We start from the raw sequence: 19,288 nt of genomic DNA on the forward strand, positions 1-19,288 counted from the left end.
GGATGGCGGGCTCAGGAGGATTCCCTGGGAGGACACAGAGCCGGGTCTCGGCCTGCTGTGCCCCCAGCGGCCACCAGAGGGCAGCAGGACTCCACCGGACGCCTACAGGGCGATGCGGACCGGACCCCGCCGCCGCGATCCCCACCTTGGCCGGCGGAGTGGGGTCCCGGGCCCTGCCCCATTCCCGCTGGCCAGAAAAGGCGCGAGGGGTGCTACCTGAGCGATTGCTAGGCCCCTTTCCTGAAGTCACGTAGCCCTTTTCAAGCCCTTGACTTTGAAACAGTCAGCTCTCAGGAATGAGAACTAATTTTCAATGAGCAAGTATTACGTGCCAGTACACTCTTAAATGCTTTACACAGATACGGGGTTTTTCTTCTTATTTTTTAATAGCCTTATTGAGGTGTGATTAACACACAATAAACTTCAAATATTTAAAGTGTACAATTTTCCAGGTTTTGACGTATGCATACACCTGAGAAACATCTCCATCACCCCCGGAGTTTCCAAGGGCCCTTTGGCAATTCTTCCCTCTTGTCTCCCTGAGGAGGAGACCACTGGTCTGCTTTCTGCCACGACAGAGTAGGTCACATTGTCTAGAATGTTGCATAAAAGGAGTCACAGTACGTACTCGTTTGTGCCATACAAAAGGGTACAGTGTGTCTTCCCATTCCAGCAGCTATAGCTAAAAAACAAAAAAGAAAAGAAAAAAAGAGTACAGTATGTCTGTCTTCTGTTATAGTGTAATTGTTGTAATATTCATCCATACCTATGCATATGTCATAGTTGTTGTGGGTTTTGTTTTGCTTTTTTGAGACAGGGTCTCACTCTGTCTCCCAGCTGGAGTGCAGTGGCATCATCACAGCTCATTGCGACCTCAAACTCCCGGGCTCAAGTCATCCTCCCGCCTTGGCCTCCCAGAGTGCTAGGATCACAGGCGTGAGACACAGGGCCTGGCTGTAGTTTTGATTTTAATTTCCCTATTGGCTAATCATGTTGAGCATCTTTTCTTGTGCTTATTGGCCATTTGTATCTTCTCTGAAAAAATACCTATTCAGATTTTTTACTCATTTTTTATTAATAGTTGGGCTATTTGTCTTTTTACTATTGAGTTGAAAGCGTTCTTTATATAGTCTTGATACAAGTTCCTTGTCAATATATATTTTGCCAATATTTTCTCCCATTCTATATGATGTCTTTTCACTTTTTTGATAATGCTATTTGAAACACAAAAAGTTTTTAATCTTGAGGAAATCCAATTTATCTACTTTTTCTTTTGTCACTTAGCTTTTGGCATCTGACTTACTCAATTTCGTGCTACTATAACAGAATACCTGACCCTGGGTATTTATTGCAAATAGAAATTTACTTTTCACAGTTCTGGAGGCCAGAAAGTCCAAGATCAAGGTGCCGGCATCTGTTGAGGGTCTTCTTGCTGTGTCATTCCGTGGTGGAAGGACAAAGGGAAGGCAAGAGAGAGAGCAGCACGAGGTGGCTGGACCTCCATTTATAAGGAATTCACTCCCACAATAATGGCATGAACCTATTGATGCGGGCAGAGCCCTCATAACCTAAACACCTTTTGAGGGTCCCACCTCCCAACACCTTAGCATTGGGGACCAAGTTTCCAACACACAAACTTTAAGGGGCACGTGCAAACCACAGCAGCGTCATATCTAAGAAGGCTTTGTCCAAGGTCTTTCACAACCCAAGACCAGGAAGATTTACTGTTATATTTTCTTCTAAGAATTTTATAGCTTTAGCTCTTACATTTATGTCTACCATCCACTTTGAGTTAATTTTTGTGTATGATGTGAGTAAGAGGTCCAACTTTGCTCGTTTGCACATGGATAGTTAGGTACCCTAGCATTGTTTGCTGAAGATTATTCTCTCCCCCATTGAATTCTCTTGACACCCTTGTTGAAACTCAGTTAACTGTAAATACAAAGCCATGTGCACATGGGCTCCAGGGCTGACACTATGCATGTCTCGCAGGCACTTGTGTGCACACATGCCCGTGGAAGACATGGCTCACGAATGCGGACAGGCACACACGCCCGCACACAGCGCTTCCCGTATGTGCAGGCAGGAGCACGTGCACACGAGGACACCTGCACACCACCTGCTCCCCTTTACATCAGTGGCTGATAATGTCGCATGTTTTCTGGGGCTTGTGATGTGCTCTGGAGCCCAAGGCAGGACATGCCCCACCCAGCCACCATCTCCTCTCACTGTGCAGGGTCAGAGCTCCAGGCAGGGGTGGTCCAGATGGACCTCAGCGTTCTGGGCCTCGGGCTGGATGCAGTCAGTCTCCCCACCCAGGAAGAAGCTGTCCAGCTAGACTGGGGCAGGAGCTCAGATTTGAGGCTCAGGATGAGTTCACTGGGGGTTGTTTGAAGAAGACCAAGATCCATAGGCCCCACGGCACAGCCACATGCCAACCTGAAGACAGTCCCTCTGTCCATCTGGGGAGGGTCCCTGTGTCTGTCTTGGAAGAGTTCCTGTGTCCATCTGGGGAGGGTCCCTGTGTCTGTCTTGGAAGAGTTCCTGTGTCCATCTGGGGAGGGTCCCTGTGTCCATCTGGGGAGGGTCCCAAAGTGCTAGGAAGGATCCACTTCTAAACTCACTTTCCATGGGCAAAGACAGCTGGCTTCCCCCAGAGCAAACGATGAAGGAGACATGGCAGGGGAATGGATGTGTGGCCTGACTCAAGGTGACGCCCATCACCTCCGCAGGAAGCTACTGATCCTACCGGCAATCCTGGTGCACTGAGCGGGCCATGGGGGCCTCCTGGGAGGCTGTCAACCCCAGGGCCTCAGTTCCTTGCCCCTGGGTGCATCTGAAGGTGCGAACAGCCTCCGGGGCTTCAGGAGGCGGGGAGAGAGAACAGGAGAGGAGACGGCCTGGGGCCAGGGTGTGTGTGTGTGGTGAGGGGCCCAGTGAGCCCAGGGGCCTGGTAGGTGAGCTGGGCCTCCCCTAGCACAAGCCTGGGCTTGGGCAGCCCTGGCCCCACCCCCATCTCTAGCTTCCCAGGGAGTGAGTCTTTCCTCAGTTTTCAAATATTATGATCAGCTGTCACTGTTCAGTCCTGAGCCTTGGCCCCAAGCAGACAGACTCAGACACCTCAGAAGGCATAACATTTCAGCAAACATTTATTGGCCTTGGTGGAGGCCAAGCACTGGGCTGGAAGGAGGCAGTGGCAGATGAACTGGGGAGAGTGATTGGCATTTGCCAGCCACACCCACTCCTCCAGAGGAAGGGGTACCACCCACTATTCAGCAGGCAACCTCTGCAAGACAAAAGCCAATATAAAAACAGCTGGGGGCTGGGGGAGGGACAGGGGACTGTCCCAGAGCCCATCTCCCTAGGGACTTCCAACTGAGGCCAGGGTCAGGGCAGGAATTCTGTGGGAGGTTAGGGTTAGGACCCTAGCACCCTGCTGTGAGAAGGGAGCACCCCACACTTGGGGCCCCAGGAAGCAGGTTCCAGCAGGCATCCTGGCTGGGTGTGGGGGAGGCTTGTGGGGGGCTCAGCTGTTCCTGAGACCCAGCTGCCCTCCCAGCCCAGGCCCACGCTCTGGAGGCCCAGCCTCAGCCTAGGCTATGCTTCCTGCGGCCTCCCTAATTCTAACCCATTAGATCAGTACGGATTGAGATTCGCTGTTTCAGGCAGGTGCTGAGGCCAGAGACGAGGGACACAGGTGTGGCCCATCTGGCTGGTCCAGACAACACAACACCAGCCTGCAGTGGGGTTGGATGATCCCAGAGTTGTGTGGAAAATAGAGAATTGCAGGGGGTAGGCTGAGAACAAGGGATAGCCTGCGCAGCTTGTCTGATGGGTGTGGTCCCAGAGCCTGAGAGGTCCCCAAAGGAGAGCTAAGCGGGGCCCTGGCTGCAAAGATCCCTTTTAGCAATGGGGGGGGGCGGAGATTAAGGTCTCTGGGGCATGGTCATCGGAGGTGGCTGCCCTCTTGTGGGGGAGGAGGAATAGGATGATCTACCTCCCCTGGGCCATACAGGTGGGGGTCCCTCCTCTCCCTGTAGGACATGTGGGGCCAGCTCTACCCACACACCCAGCTTCACTTCCCAAAGCACCCAGGCCCCCCTCCCGCCTTCTGCACTGAGGCCTTCCCTGGGCAGCTCCCTCCACCAGGTTGAGCTTCCCATTGCCCCCATGGAGACCCTCTCCAGCCCCCCTGCCGAGGAGGCCACAGCCTGACCCAGCCTGAACAACATCAACACCCTTCCGCCTCACGGAGCAGGAGGCGGTGCCCCAACTCCGAAGGGGGAAGGGCTACTCTGAGGCTCCCCTGGGCCCAGGGCCAATGAGCATATATCCAAGGGTGCAGGGTTTGGCCCACGTGGCTCCCCCCACCCATCTAGGCTCACTGAACCAGCCCTTGGATGCCCAGGAGGTGTGCAAGGCAGAGCTGGGGGTGACTGGCTTGGTGGGGACTTGGAGGTTCCTGCCAGGTATGCACGGTTGTGTCTGGGAGGCCCAGGTGAACCACACTCAGGTGAATGACACTCAGGTGTGTCCGGGAGCCTTGGAGGAGGGGATGGACCAGCCTGTGGACGGATGACTCACTGGCCTCCCCATGGACCCCAGCCAGGCAGGCTGTGGGCAAATGTCCGATGAAATCAGCCGAAGTTGGCAAGTGGATCTTGGTGCTGCCTCGAGCGGGGGCTCAGGATGAGACGCTCCAGTCTGGGCTCCTGTGCCTTGGACCAGCCCCTCATGGGACCTGGAGCGCAGCCCCCCAGCGCCTCCAGGGGCTAGGACAGCAGGATAGCGACTACAGAGGTTGCTCAGGGTGCACGTCCAGCGCTGCCTGGTATCCTCCATCACGCCCAACAGCAGGTGCTCAGGATTTGTGTGAGGGAGGAACCCTTAGTCTATACCCCCTGGGAGGAACCTCCCTTTCCAGGGAGGGGAGCTTATACAGCAAGACCCTGACTCCCTAGAGCGAATCCAGGCCCCTTGCCAGTGATGCTGTGCGCCTGCCTTCCAATGCTGGGATACATTCCGGAAAACCTGGTGTCTGAGCCTCCTGGGGGACCCCTCACACCCCCAGCTCCAGGCACGTTGCTGGCTCCTGTGCAGCCCAGGGCAGACCGGGGCCTCTGACGGCCAGGTGGAGGGGTGGGCAGCCCAGAGCTGGTGGACCCAGGGCGGCAGGACCGCAGTGGGCCTGGGCTGCCAGCTACCAAATCATAGCTTCACAGAGACAGAAAAAAACACAAACTCTTGACACAGCCTCTAGAAAGAGTGTTCTCTGGCACAGTCTCGGCAAAGGCCGGGGCCTAGAACTGGGCGCGGCCTCCGCTGCAGTCTGAAGGCCGCAGCCTCACCTCAGCCACGGTCTCCAGGGCCCGCCCTGGCCCTGCGGCCCCGCCCTGGGGTCGGCGGGGAGCGCCCGGGTCAGACCTGGCGGGAGCTGCGGCGCGAAAGCGGCCCCGGGGCGCAGCAGGGGGAAGGGGCAGTCCAGCGCGGGCAGCAGCGCGCGGCCTGCGTAGACCTCGGGCGCCCCAGCCTCCACGGCGGGGGCCGCGGGGGGCAGAGAGGCCGGGCGGCGGGAGGGCCCCAGCTGGCGCAGGCAGGCCGCCAGGTGGCCAAGCAGGCGAGAGCGCACGTCGGCCGGGACGCCCTCGCAGCCGGCCAGGAAGCGGCTCACCTCGGCCAGACACTCGTTGAAGCCGGCGCGGTACTTGCCCAGGACCGCGGGGTCGGCGCTGAGCGCGGCTGCGGGAGCGAAACGGAACAAGCTGTCGGTGCCAGGGACGGTGGTGCTGCTTGCCTCCCGCCTCCGGCCGCTGCCACCTGCGCCTCACCTGTCACGTGCACGCGACGCAGGTTCTGCAAATGTCTCACTGTCATCTCCAGGATGTCCGCCTTCTCCAGCTTCGAATGGCGGGAGCTCTGGGCAGGGACGGGGCGGTAGGTTGCAGCTCACCTGTGCCCAGACTCCAGGTCTCAGGCCTTCCGTCCCTCTCCGCCCCCGACTTACTTCTTTTCTGAGGGCGTCCAGAATGAGGGTCTTGAGCTGAGCGAGGCTCTCATTAATGCGCGCTCGGCGCCGCTTCTCCATGACCGGCTTGGAGGACTGCGGGCCAGGCAGTGGCTGAGTCCCACGTTCCTCTGTCCCCAGCGCCCACCCCTGTCCCCCCGCCCGGCCAGGACCCCACCTTGCGGTGCTCAGCCGCACTCCGGGGCTTGTCTGGGATCTGGCTGGTGCTGGCCGGCGCTCCTGCCAGCGGCGAGGCGCTCGACTTCCCCGGAGTGTCTGCAGGCATGGTGCGCCCCCGCGCCTCCCGGTGCCAGGCGCAGCCGCCGAGGCCCCAGCAGCGGCGAGCAGCGGCGGGCAGCAGCGGTTCTCGCCCCCCTGGCGGGTCTCCGGCTCCAGGCCCGCGCGCAGCGCCCGCCTCCTGGCTATTTAAAGCCGCGCCGCCGCCGGGTGTGTGAACCCGGCTCCGCATTCTTTCCCACACTCGCGCCAGCCAATAGGCGGCCGCGCTCCTCCCTCACCGCCCCAACCCCGCGCAGGGCCGCGGGCCCCGCCAGCTGTCACTCACGCGCCGGCTCCGTTCTGCGGCCCAGGCAGGCGACACTGCGAGCGCGGGCTCCCCACCCGCGCCCGCCTCTGGCATGGCTGGGGCGAGGGCGAGGGAAGTCTCCGCGCCCTTCCCCTGCAGAGCGTTCTAGGCAGCGCGCCAGGAGGGGAAGCTGGGGGCCCGCGGACCCCGGGAGCTGAGCACCGGAGGCTCCCTCTCCGCCAAGCTGGGGCAGGAGTGGGTCAGGGAGGGGGCTCACGGCGGGCGGCGCAGGAAATCTGAACGGAAATTTCTCCAGGGGCACCGGGTCAGGCGCCCGGAGGACTCAGCGGGCGTCGGCACACAGGCCCAGCGCGGGCCCGAGGCCTCTGCGCGTGTCGGGTTTGACCGGACGGGTGTGCCGCGCGGCGCCTGGCGCACCCTCGGCCCAGTGGCTGTGGCGGAAGCATCGCGGGACGGACGAGCCAACGCCAGCCGCGAGGCCGGAGAGAAGTCGCGGCCAGGTCGCGAGGCGGGCGGGGCACGTGGTGGAACAGTACGACAGGATGACGCTGGGGAGGTGGCGACGTCACCGGGGTGACGTCGCGGGGTGACGACTCTAGCCGCCTGGGACGATGTCACCGGGCCAGTGATTACCCACTAGCGGGCGAAGCATCCGCAAAGGGGTCACGAAAAATAAGGCACAATTGTTAAATCCTGTCTGGGAAAAGCAGGGCGAGGATTACCTCCACGTTTGCTGTTGCTTTCATTTTGAATTACGCCGCGGCCCGTGCAAGCCCTTTCGGGACTCAGGGCCTGCGTGGCCGGCGGCGTCGTGCGCCCCCCACCGAGGCCGCCGTGGCCGGGCCGCGCCCCGGGCTGCGACCGTCCCGGACTCCTCCGGCCCGCGGAGGCCCCACGGCAAACCAACCCAGCAATCGCGCCGTTGTAGGGGAGAGCTGGGCAGGTTGCCGGGGCGGGGAAAATCTCTCCACCTGGTCCCGACGGCTTCCGGGGGGCGGCCTTCAACGGAAGGCAGCTCTGCCGCCCTGGCGGGAGGGCGTGGCATCCCCAGGCTGGGAAAGGGCCGCTGAGACGAGAGACCAGGGACGGGGGCTTCTGGCCCGGAGGGGACTGGGGAGTCTTGGGGGGACCCTTCTGAGCAGGGGAGTAAACGTGTGCCGCCGCCGGCTGGAGGTCAGCCCTACCCAACACCCGCTCCCTGGGTCCCTGGCCCGAAGCCTCCCCTCTCCTCTCGGAGGCCAAGCCTAGGTTGGGCCTAAGTGAAGTCCGGGCCCCACCGGGAGCCCCCCATGGTCCCTGTGCAGATCCGATCCCTCCGCGGCGTCCCGATGCCCCCACCCCACGCCGTCTACACTGGGGTGCGCGCCTCCGGACCGGCGCAAGGCAAGACTGTCCCTCTCCAAGGCGAGGCTGCCCTCGTCCCTCTCTGGCCCCAGAAGCACGTGCAGAGCGGGGGACCTCACAAAGCCGCCAGGCCGGGAAGGTCGACGAAAGTTCGCGGACAGGAACCCGCGAGCACCGGAAGCCCTGGCAGCGCCGCCGGGACCCTGCTCGCCTGCCCCGACCTCTGCTCCGGCCTGGGCGCTGGGGCAGCGCGGCTCAGACCTGCGGTCGAGGAGGGTGCCTGGACCGCCCGCCCCCGCCCTTCCTCTGGCTGCGGGCTGCGCCAGGCTGGGAACCCGCGAGAGCCCCCACTGGCCAAGGTCGCCTCCCCCTCCTGCTGGGGGGTCTCCCCAGGGGCGTGGCCAGCCTGCGCCGCCCCAGCCCCCAGTGCCCGGCCTTGGAAGGGGGTCTGCGGCTCTGGGCCTCCCCCAGCCTCCCGCAGAGAGACAGGCAAAGGTTCAAGATGAAGGAGGGGCCTGAGCAGCTCAGGTGGGCTCACTTATCCTCCTTGTCCCCATTTTCTCACCTGCGAGCTGAGTTATCTTTTCATTTATCCCAGGGTCATTGGGAAGATAAATGAGATCCTACCTCTAGAGCTGGCTGACCGTGCCCAGTGGGCGCCGGCGCGCTCAGCTACCGCCCTGCTGCCTCCAGAAGCAGGCAGGCGTCTGGGCTGGACACCCAGCAGACTGAGGCAGAGAGGAGCTGCCTGTACTCACTCTCTGTGCCACATGCCCTGCCTGAGTGCCCCTCCTCCTGCCAGAAAGAAAGGGAAGTCCCACCCCAGGAATCCCGCCCCAGGGTCTCAGGGCCCCTGTCCTAGCCCCCCAGCCCCAACCCCAGCAAGGAGCTCTTTCCAGTCCAGGGAACGCCGGGCTTCCTCTGTTCTCCCCAGCATCTCGTGTCCTTGTCCCTGGGCTGCACCCCCGTCTGTATGGCTGTGTCTCCCAGGGTCTCTGCCCCATCCTTCTGACTGTCCCTCCTCGCCTCTCAAATCCAGCCTAGATCTCTGGAAACCTGGGGGTCCTTGGGGTTCCCTTGCTCTGACTGGGGAGGGAGGATCCTGGGCTACAGCAGGGAAAACTCCTGATGCCCTGGTGTGGCAGATGGCATTTCCAAAAGGTGGCCACATCTTTCTTGTCTCCCCGCCCCCACGCCGTGTGTCCTCAGTGAGACTCTGTGACAGCCTCCAGTAAGAACAGAGCAGTTGGCAAGACGTCATCTCTGAGACTAGGGTTTGAAGAGGCCACGCATGTCCATCTGGTTGTCTTGGGACACCTGCTCTTGGAACCCAGCTGCCATTTGGTGATGAAGCCCAAATGGGCCCCAGGAAGAGACCCCGTGCAGAGGCCTCTGTACAGCAGCCAACAGCCCCTCCGAAGTCCCTGCTGACAGTCAGCCTTGGCTTCCTCACACGTGAGCAGGGCAAGGCACCTCCCTTCCCAGCTTCCTGGCCGAGGTCCCAGGCATGGCTGAGCAGAGCCCCCACACGCCCTGTTCCAATACATGATGGCTGATGAGCACATGTTTCGGGTCGTCTGCGGTGCTGCATTAGTACTGGAATAGTGTAGATGGGCCCTGGACGCAGGGACAGCGGACCTTCCATCCCTGCCACTCCGTCCTCCTGAGTCCCTCCCCTCTCCAGCACTTGCACAGCCTCAGCGGCTTCCTTGCCCTTCCCTCCCGTCTGACCACGTGCTTCTTGGGACCCACCCAAGGCCAGCTACCCTGCTGACCTGAGTGGGCCGAGCCCTGGGGGCCCCAGGGGTATCTCCAGGGCCCGTCGTTGGCTACAGAGCGGTGGGCGGCTGCGGCATCCACGTGTCTGCGGGGAGCCTCTGGGGCAAAAACAGGCCAAACTGGGGCTCCAGCCTTGGCGTGGGGGCTCCTCATATCTGGTCACCGTGACTGGACTGTAGTCTACACCCCGACACTCAGCCAAGGTCCCTGAGGGCCTGCTAGTGCGGCTGCACACTCCCCTTCCCACCTCTGACCAGAGCTGGTGACTCCTTCACACCCTGCCCGGCAGGGAGCTCCTCTGGTTCAGGCTCCAGAATGTCAGAGACCTGTAATCTGCCCCACCCCCAAGCGCCCTCCTCCGTCTCTGTCTGTTCCCTCTGCCCCTGCCAAGGGCTTCGGCAGCTGGGATCAAAGTTGTCAAGCGACCAGGGCTAGGGCCATCATGGGTTTCTCTCCTGGAGCGTGGAGTTGGGCGCTGAGCTGTTCGTAGGTGTTTGCTGGAATCGTAAAGTGACGGAGGCCAGGATGCAGGAGAGAGACCCAGGACCCTGACAGGGACAGGGAGCGCCAGGCTGCTCCAGACACTGCTCTAGGACAGTTGGCACCACCTGGGATGGCGCCGAGCTGCGCACACGGGGCTGCCGTTGTTGGGCGGCCTTGCAGTCTGCCGCGTGGCCTGGGCCCTGCCCAGACTAGACCGGCTCCCTCCTGAGGCCTGGCCAACGTTCCGGGAGGGTGAAGGGGAAGCTCAGGGGCTTTTGCGGCCTGAGTCTGGAACTCGCATGGTGAAACTTCCACCACATTCTGTCGGCCAAGCCAGGCCGCAGGCCCACAGAGTTCCAGGGAAGGGGCCATAGAACGCTGAGGCCATGCCAACCATGCCAGCCGCCACCCCCTCCTGTGACGACCTGCAGCTGCACGTGGCCGGGGAGGCACCACCCCTCTCTCTAGAACGCACCCGTTAGGTGCCAGGATGCACCTTTGGCAGACCCAGCGGTGGCTGAGGCAGCGGCTCTCTCATCTGTGCCACCAGCGTCCTGCCTGGGGCCACTCTTCCCTGCCCTGGTCTGTACTCGAAACTGCTCAGTGTGTCTGTCCCTTCTCCTACCCCCCCCCCACCTCAGGACTTCACATCCTCCTTTCCTGCTCCGGTTTTCTTCTTCGTGTGCACCCCTGGCAGCACCTGCCTCCTGTGCCTGCGGACCTCACATCTGTCCACGGCACTGGAGTGTGGTCCTGCAGCATCTCCTGGTGCAGACTGTGCCTTCATACGACACAACAACCCAGTAAGTGAATGAATGACAGAGAGCGTGTCCCCCACGTCCGGGCAATGGAAATCCGGGTGGTGACAGAAGCCCCTGACGTCTGGGCAGCGGGGGTGGACTCTCTAAGGTCTGTGGTCAGGACGCGGCTTTCGCCCAGAGTGAGGGCGTGCGCTGCTCACAGACAAGGACGGCAGCAGGCGTGGGAGCCCTTGAGGACAAAGCCCGTGGGCACCGAGGGGGCGGGCGTGCAGACATGAGATGGAGTCAGGTGCGAAACCCGCGGACGCTGCTCCGAGTGGCGAGATGTGTGTCCCCAGGACGGAAAGCCGCGCATCTGCTGGCGTCACACCACACGTTAACTTGCAGCTGCAGAGCTGGACATCTCGGTGGCAAACAGGACATCAGCAAAGGCCCCTCTCTCCAAGGGACCTTCGAGGACAGGAGGCTCCGGTCCTGATTTCCAAGTTTGAGATGGTCCTCAGCTCTGGAGCCTGGCTCCTTCCCTCGGCCCAGCGGTGGAGGCCTCACCCCAACCGGAGCCTCCTCCCCCTTTAATCCCCAGGCCTAGGTGCAGGACCCCTGGCCCCAGGGAAGCTCGACAGCTGTGGGGCTTCCCTCCGCCGTGCCAGCTGTGGGGCTTTGCCGTGCCCGGCTCCAGGTGAGGCAGGAATCCATCGGAGGCCACCAGCTGAGTCCTGGGGTTAGGGTTAGGGTTGGGTAGAAAGCCGTGCCCCAGCCCCACCCCAGCCCCACGCAGTCCAGCAGGGGGCAGGACTGCCTGACCTGCATACGGGGGTTTCCCTTCTGTGTCCTCTGAGACCTGTCCTGGGTCTGTGTCTGAGCAAGAGGCCTGCTTGTGGGGGGCTGGGAAGGCAGGGGCAAGAGTGTCTTCGGTGGCAGGGACATTAGGGAGCCTGGTTTGGCCACAGCCCAAGCCTCAGCTGCCCCCAGCGGTGCCCCTAGCACAGCTGGCCCTGGGCTTCCCATGGGTCTGAATTCAGCAGACGGGCTGTGGGTCGACCTAACAGCCAGGTTAGGATGGGAAAGGGTCCAGACTGCACTGGGCTGTTGGGTGTGCACGGCCCCAGCACAGAGCCCTGCAGGTGGCCAGGTGGGGTCTGGCGTCCAGCTCAGAGTGTCTGGCTGCAGGGCCGCTCCATCCCTCCCTTCCCTGTGGATTTGAACTGAGAAGGTCCCTCTTGTCTGGCGCCTCATGCCCAGCCCCCACCCCTCCACAAGCCCCTTCCCCAGAACAGAACAGCAGCCCTCTCTGGTCTTGGCCTGCTTCCACCTCCCTAATGCAGCAAAGAGCTGGCTTCTAACCTGCAGACCTGCATGTCTCCCCCAAGGGACAAGCCCCCAGACACCGGGTGGTTCTGAGGGGCCCACTGGGCCTGCTGCATTCTGTGGGGGCAGAGGCTTCCCGTTCCCCCTCCACCTTGTCCCGGGTCCTGCTCTCCCAGAAAGCCCTTCACAGGAGCTGCCACTGGAAGGGAAGTGCCTGCCAGGTGTTGGGGGGGTGGAGGTGGGTCCAGGGCTGTAGGGCTGGCCCCTGCCAGGGTGCTGACCACTGGGCCTTCCTGGTCCCGGGTGGCGGGGCAGGGGAGAGTCTCCTTAGGAGGTGTGGAAGGGAGGGTCTGCCTTGAGGTGCTTACATCACCTTAGACTTCAACAACAGGTGTTTCTCAGGAAACTCAGGGCCTCTGATGACACACTGCCTGGCCACACCCACAGGGTGAGTCGCAGGCTCCGTGTGGCCTTCTCAGAGAGCCGGGGTGCACCTGCGCCCCAGCGTTGTTGGGAGGCCCATAGACAGGCCCTGCCCATCCTGTCCAGGGGGACGTGGCAGAGGCCCAGCCCTGCCACCAGGTGACCTTCGAGCTGTGGCCAAAGGCCAGCGTCATCCAGGACGGTGGCTTCTGGAGTTGTGGCTGCCCTGAGGGAAAAGGATCCAGACTGGACAGGAGCAGAGAGTCAGCCTAGGCCGGCAGACCCACTGCTGTCATGTGGAGGCTGGGTCCCTGGACACCATCGCCGATCACGGAGGGGTTCGGGTTCCTGTCACGGTGTAAGCAAGTCCTGCCCCCGGCCCAGGCCTGGGGCCCTGATGGACCACCCACCTGGGAGTCACTCCAGCTGCTCGGAAGGCAGGACCCTTTAACAGGAGAGACTTTGGTGTGATCCTACAGGGTTCGAATTCGGTGGGGAGATGATGAAGTGCAGCGTTAGTGGTTTCCCAGGCACCGCGTAGGTCAGAACTCATTGAAGAGCACATTAAACAGATGCAGTTTGTTATGCGTCAATTGTATCTAATTAAAGTTGTTTAAAAAGATCAGACTCATAGTTTTTCCACTTTGGAACATTTTATCAGATTAGCCTTGAGATTCTAAATTCAAATGCACATTCAGTAAGATATTTAGGTTAATGATTTTTAAGCAGAAAGATAGGAGGACGTTATTGAATTTATTAAGAAATCAGAATGTTTGAGAACTTAAGATCTAGCACCTTTTTACATTCAATTTCATTAAATGTACGAGGATTCACTCATTCACACAAGTGTCCTCTGCACGGTCGCTGGGCAGGTGCAGCAGTGAGCGTTCTGGTGAGGAGGAAGGACCACTGCAAGGACAGGTGAGCAACGTGGGGTAACTCAGAGGAGAGGTGCAAGGGTGAGAGTGGCCCATGTGCCCCGGGCAGAGTGAGGAGGCCCAGGGTTGGAGCCAAGTGCTTGGGGACGGGGCAGGGGTGAGGGCAAGAGAGGAGATCGGGGAGTGGGACACGGCCCAGCTCACCTTGCTGAGGCAAGGCCATGCCCTGCCTGCTGCGCTGGGGGCTGAGGGAACCCATGGGAAGGAAGGTTTTGCATGACTCCCTGCGGCCGCTGGGTCAGGATCAGGTGTGGGGTCAGCATGGGAGCAGGACCCCCAGGATGTGTCCATGGGAGCCTGGGAGGGAGGTGCTGGCACCTGGACCAGGGCTTACAGGTGAGCCTGGGTGACTGTTCTTAACAAGGTTTTGTGTTGCTGTTGCTCTGTTGCCAGGTAGCTGAAGGGCTTAAAAATAGAACCAAGTCTATTCTACATTATGGATGGTGTTTTAAAAGGTCTAAGGAAGCTTAAGTTAGTTTGCAAATGGGAATGAACATTAACCAAGGTCCCTTTGTAAGTGGCTATTATAATTTACTACATTCATAAATAGAATATTAAGCTTTGTAACTGGAACTTATATATTGTGTAGCTAAGTTATTAAGCGCATTCAAGTTTAAAATTATTTTACTAGCGACCTCAACCTTTTACTGTTGTGACCTTCTGTATCTCTAATAATACTTTGCCTCCAAGATTCCTTTGCTAGTATGTTAATGAAATTGTTCGTCTGGCCATACCTGCTTCCTTTTACTTACTATTTGTGTGGTATGTTTCTTTCTATTTTTCTACTTTCAAATTTCCTGTGTCTTGATGTTTCAGATGTTTCTTGCCCTCTGGAAGCCACATAAAGCCTCCCCCAAAATTTTTTTAAGCCAACCTGACAATCCTGGTCATTTAGTCCACCTGGATTTGTATGTCCGGCCACAGAACTGTAAGAAAAGTACTTTCTGTTGACTTTGTAGCACTTTGTCCCAGCAGCCTTAGGGGACAAAGACACGTGGTTCCTGGTTCTGTGGGCTTCCTTCACGCTCTCCATTGAGTTGGTCCTACTGAAAGCAGGACAACAACCGGCGGAGATGGGATGAAGTAACTAAAAGAAGATGCAGGTCAGGCGCAGTGGGACTCCACCGGCCGAGGTGGGAGGACTGCTGGAGGCCAGGAGTTCCAGACCAGCCTGGGCAGCATAGCAGTGAGCTACGATGACCCCACTGCACTCTAGCCTGGGCAGCAGAGGCTTCGTCTCCACGAGAAATACAAAAGTAGCTGCTGTGTGGTGGCGCCGGTAGTCCCCGATACTCGGGACGCTGAGGTAGGAGGATCGCTTGAGCCAGGGAGTTCAAGGCTGCAGTGAGCTGTGATGATGCCACTGCACTCTAGCCTGGGCAACAGAGCGAGACCCTGTCTCTAAAAACAAGAAAAGAAGCTCTCTTTGAGCCCTTCCTTTGGCTCTCACTTTGCTGCAACAATGGGTCTGGTCACCATCTGCGGCGTATGTACCACGCTCCGTAAACCTGTTTCTTGTGCTTGCCCTATAATCCTATCTTTCTCTCCTCAACAGACCTCATTTTCGTGCTTGCCTAAAAAAATAAAAACAAGAAAAGAAAATGAGCCTTCCAGGACAATATGCCAGCATGAAGAACTCAGGAGAGGCCGGGCGCGGTGGCTCACACCTGTAATCCTAGCACTCTGGGAGGCCAAGGCGGGTGGATCACTCAAGGTCAGGAGTTCAAGACCAGCCAAGGCGGGTGGATCACTCAAGGTCAGGAGTTCAAGACCAGCCTGACAACTAAAAAAATATATATATATATAAAAATTAGCTGGGCATGGTGGCGCATGCCTGTAGTCCCAGCTACTTGGGAGGCTGAGGCAGGAGGACCGCTTGAGCCCAGGAGTCTGAGGTTGCTGTGAGCTAGGCTGACACTACAGCACTCTAGCCCGGGCAACTGAGCGAGACTCAGTCTCAAAAAAAAAAAAAATGTGGGAACAACCTAAATATTCAACACTGTGAGATTGGTTAACTACATTACACTCTACTGTAATGAATCATTCCATGGGGACAGACGCAGCCATTAAAACAACTTGCACAAATGTCTTCATTGACATAGGGAGATGTTTCTGGGACTCTCTCACATGAATTAAGCAGGTTACAAAATGGTGAAAGTAGTATCAGGTTTTTTTCAGTTTTGTTTTTTATTTTTTTAAATTAAAAAAAATGTTTTTTTGAGACAGGGTCTCGATCTGCTGCCTGAGGTAGAGTGCAGTGTCGTGGTCGTAGCTCACTGCAGCCTCCAACTCCTGGGCTCAAGGGATCCTCCTGCCTCAGCCTCCCAAGTAGCTGGGATCACAGGCGCCACCACCACACCTGGCTAATTTTTCTATTTTTAGTAGGGACGGGGGTCTCGATGTTAATCAGGCTGGTCTCAACTCCTGAGCTCAGGCGATCCTCCTGCCTCCGCCTCCCGGAGTGCTCGGATCATAGGCGTGAGCCACCGCGCCCTACCAACTTTCTTGACAGGGTCCACGAGTTCATTTTTGCACAAAAAAAATTAAAAATAATCTGAACTAATACTGTCCTCACCCAATGGAGGTTATCTCCGGGTAATCTGAATTGTCACCATTTTGTTTCTGGATTAACCATGGCAATGTTTTCCAAGTTTACTAATTTTGCAAATTGGGAAATGGAAAATGAAAGTTTCCAATCATTCGTTTGGGTTGTTATGTCTTTTGTGCATCTTGTAAAGAACCTGAAGCGCTAGATATTTAGGGGATTTCTGGGGAATGGAGTAGGGCAGAGGACGCTGTCCTGTGTCCCTGTCCCTGACCGCCCCCCTGAGACCCTGGGCTCCCCCTCCGAGTTTCCCTATCGTTGTCATTGTGTTTTGTTTCTTCACTCTGGGGGACACCTGGAGAAAAGGAAACTGAAACTGAAGCTGGATCGGGCCATTGGTGCAGGCTCTCGGGACACGCCCCCTGACGTGTGCTCAGACTTGGGTTTATAACACGGCTGAGCTGAGCCCGCACAGGAGCGGCTGGAGGCTGAGAGGTGCCAGTGGAGGACCAAACACCACAGCACACAGCATGGTAAGTGATTTGACAGGCAGGGGCGGGTGGGCTCTATTCCAGTCAACTTTCCTCCCCCAAAGCCGTGGGGTCTCCCAGGGTGCAGGGAGAGCAGAAAAGCTCAGAGCTTGCCCAGGCTCTAAGTGTGATGAGGGGCAGTCTCCTGAAGGCAGGCTGGGTCCGGGAAGGCTGGCCTTGAGATCCCCTGGGGTAGGGCACAGAGGGGCAGCGTAGCAGGTGAAGAGAGGCAGCAGGACTGCTGTGGGAGGCTGGCTTTTCTTCTAGAAATGGCCCCTTCTGTGCCTCCTGTACCTGGGGTCCCTCTCCTGATGGATGGAGAGGACAGACAGGAGGAAGCATGGTCCCTGGGCACAGGAGCTTGCCCTGCGGCCGATGCCTTGCACATAGTGACCCTACACTGGTGCCACTGTCTCTGAGCCTGTGTAATGCCTGCAGGGCTGGGACCTGAAGGTGAAGATGCTGGGGGGCCAGGAGCTCCAGGTGTCCCTGAACGACTCTGCTCTGCTGTCAGAACTGAAGCAGCAGATCACCCAGAAGATCAGCGTGCACGCCTTCCAGCAGCGCCTGTTCATCCACCCAGGCGGCATGGAGCTGCAGGACAAGGGCCCCCTTGTCGGCCAGGGCCTGGGCCCCGGCAGCACAGTCCTGCTCGTGGTGCAGAGCTGCGACGAGCCCCTGAACATCCTGGTGAGGAATGACAAGAGCCGCTGCAGAACCTACGAGGTCCGGCTGACGCAGACGGTGGCCAGCCTCAAGCAGCAGGTGTGCCTGCAGGAGAACGTGCCGGACGACCAGTTCTGGCTGAGCTTTCAGGGGAAGCCCATGGAGGACAACCTCCTGCTGGGGGAGTACAGCCTCACACCTCAGTGCACGGTGTTCATGCACCTGCGCCTACGAGGGGGTGGGCAGAGCAGGTCCCCCCCCCGGGGCCTGACCAGGACCAAGTGCTGGAAATAAATGCAGCTGCGAAGAGCCATGCCTGCCTCTGTGTCTGCCCTCACCCCTCAGCACCCCATCCGTCTGACCCCCAGTCTGCACCCCTGCTGATGGAGTTGGGGGGTCGGGTGAGAGAGCCTGTGGTGCCCAGGCCTGTGTTGCCAAGTTAAGGGACAAGAGTTTCGCAGCTGGAGCCTCGTGGGGTCAAAAGAGGGACGTTCCCCCTCTGTAACCAAAGTAAGACATGTCGGCACACCCTGCAGGAAACCAAATTCTAGAGAAAGGAAAATAGACACACTTGCTGGAGCCCACCCTGACAGGGAGGGTGGGAGCCCTGCCCAACTGCCCACCCCCACTGGATCAGTGACAGCTTCGGGAGGGGCAGGCCTGGTCAGGTCCCCAAGGCCACAGGTTTGGCTCCCAATGGATTGGACCTCCCCGACGCCCCTGGAACTGGGGAGGGTGAGTCCTCAGGGCCTGCCTGGTGGGCTGTGAGGGGGGCTTGTCCACCCCAACGGGGAGCTGAGGGCCTCTTGGCCCTCTAGGACCTACCAGCCTGCTCTGTCCTGCCCGTGTGGGTCTAGGGAAGGGTAGGGACAGTCCTGGCCATGCACATCACCATGGGGCCACCAAGCACACCCCCTTCAGGGCTCCCCTTAATGGAGACCCCACAGCCAGCAGGTGAGGGGGCACCTGGATTGGGACTCACACTGTCCACAGAAACAGCTTGTCCCCGATCCAGAGCCCCTAATTGGTACAAGCTACACCCCCTTCCTCACCACATGCTTCCTTCTCCGACTTTTCCCCCTAAACCAAGTTACCAAATGAGTCTCAGAGGAACCAGAGAAGGGGCACAGCAGGGTCTGCACCTCTTGGGCCCAAAGATGGTGACCCTGGGGGCACTCAGATCTCTGCTTTCCTGCCACGCCGGAGGATTTGGTTGGAGACCCAGAAGCCCCCATTCTGGTCTGTGGGGGTCCATATCTGGGCCAGGGCCCCCCAGGTCTGCTGTGTCCGAGACCACTGTGTGCAGACCCCGTGGTCAGCTGCAGCTTGGCAGGTGTGAGCACCGACCATCGGTGCCGCCGCCCCTCCCTGAAGCCCCAGTGCCAGAGCGGGGCGGGGGCTCCCCTGGACCGGTTTCTGCGGCCCCCCCTTGTTCCTCCTGGCTCACAGACCTGCAGCTGGCTGGGGGAGGGGCACCGCAGGCTCACTTCCAAGGGCACCGAGGGTTCTCCTCTCCCGCCCCCTCCATCTTCGACTGCGCCGGGCTCCGATCTGAACCCCCCCCACTGCAGTCCCCGCCAGGCCGGGCGGGGGCAGGGCGGGGCCAAGCTCCCGGCCGCGCGGCTGCAGGGGGCGCCCTCGTCCCGGGGCCCGTCCCGACCAATCGCCGCGCACCGGCCCCGGCTGCGGGTCCCGAGGCGGCCCCGACCCCGGTCCGGGCGACGGGGGCTGCGTTCCTCCCGGGAGGCGCAGCCTGCCTGCAGGGCCCCGGGAGGCCGGCAGGTATGGCGGCCCCTCCTCGCGGCAGCGACCCCCGCCGCCGGCTCCCGCGCCGCCCCGGCCCTTTGGAAGTCCCGTCACGTCGCCTCCAGATTATGCATTAACCCGGCTCCAGCCGCATTTCCGGGGGGACCCTGCGCGCAGGCGGGGGTGCGCCCCCGGGCCGTCCCGCCCCCGCCCC

General features: G+C 59.7%; 2 protein-coding genes across 2 annotated transcripts; one reads left to right on the plus strand and one right to left on the minus strand.

The window, feature by feature from the left end:
• Nucleotides 1-3,157: 3,157 nt before the first annotated feature.
• HES4 (hes family bHLH transcription factor 4) lies at nt 3,158-6,475 on the minus strand. Its single transcript, XM_012657486.1, has 4 exons — nt 6,183-6,475; nt 6,005-6,100; nt 5,829-5,916; nt 3,158-5,739 (listed from the first exon to the last, which is right to left on the minus strand). Exons 1-4 carry the CDS (start codon nt 6,471-6,473, stop codon nt 5,345-5,347), a joined length of 870 nt encoding a protein of 289 aa, XP_012512940.1. The 5' UTR covers nt 6,474-6,475; the 3' UTR covers nt 3,158-5,344.
• Nucleotides 6,476-16,614: 10,139 nt separating this feature from the next.
• On the plus strand, nt 16,615-17,639 carry ISG15 (ISG15 ubiquitin-like modifier). Its single transcript, XM_012657493.1, has 2 exons — nt 16,615-16,665; nt 17,101-17,639. The coding sequence occupies exons 1-2, from the start codon at nt 16,663-16,665 to the stop codon at nt 17,620-17,622; spliced, it is 525 nt and encodes a 174-aa protein (XP_012512947.1). The 5' UTR covers nt 16,615-16,662; the 3' UTR covers nt 17,623-17,639.
• The last annotated feature ends 1,649 nt before the right edge of the window (nt 17,640-19,288 follow it).

This window comes from Propithecus coquereli, unplaced genomic scaffold (assembly GCF_000956105.1).
Source record: "Propithecus coquereli isolate 6110/MARCELLA unplaced genomic scaffold, Pcoq_1.0 Scaffold544, whole genome shotgun sequence".
Classification (NCBI taxonomy): Eukaryota; Metazoa; Chordata; class Mammalia; order Primates; family Indriidae; genus Propithecus; species Propithecus coquereli.

What these genes read in the sequence shown, in the direction of transcription:
- HES4 (XM_012657486.1), bottom strand. Translation starts at nt 6,473, where the DNA reads ATGCGGAGCCGGGTTCACACACCCGGCGGCGGCGCGGCTTTAAATAGC. An exon ending in GTGCGGCTGAGCACCGCAAG is followed by an intron (nt 6,101 to 6,182) that starts GTGGGGTCCTGG and finishes CCTGGCCCGCAG; the next exon opens with TCCTCCAAGCCGGTCATGGA. An exon ending in TGGACGCCCTCAGAAAAGAA is followed by an intron (nt 5,917 to 6,004) that starts GTAAGTCGGGGG and finishes GTCCCTGCCCAG; the next exon opens with AGCTCCCGCCATTCGAAGCT.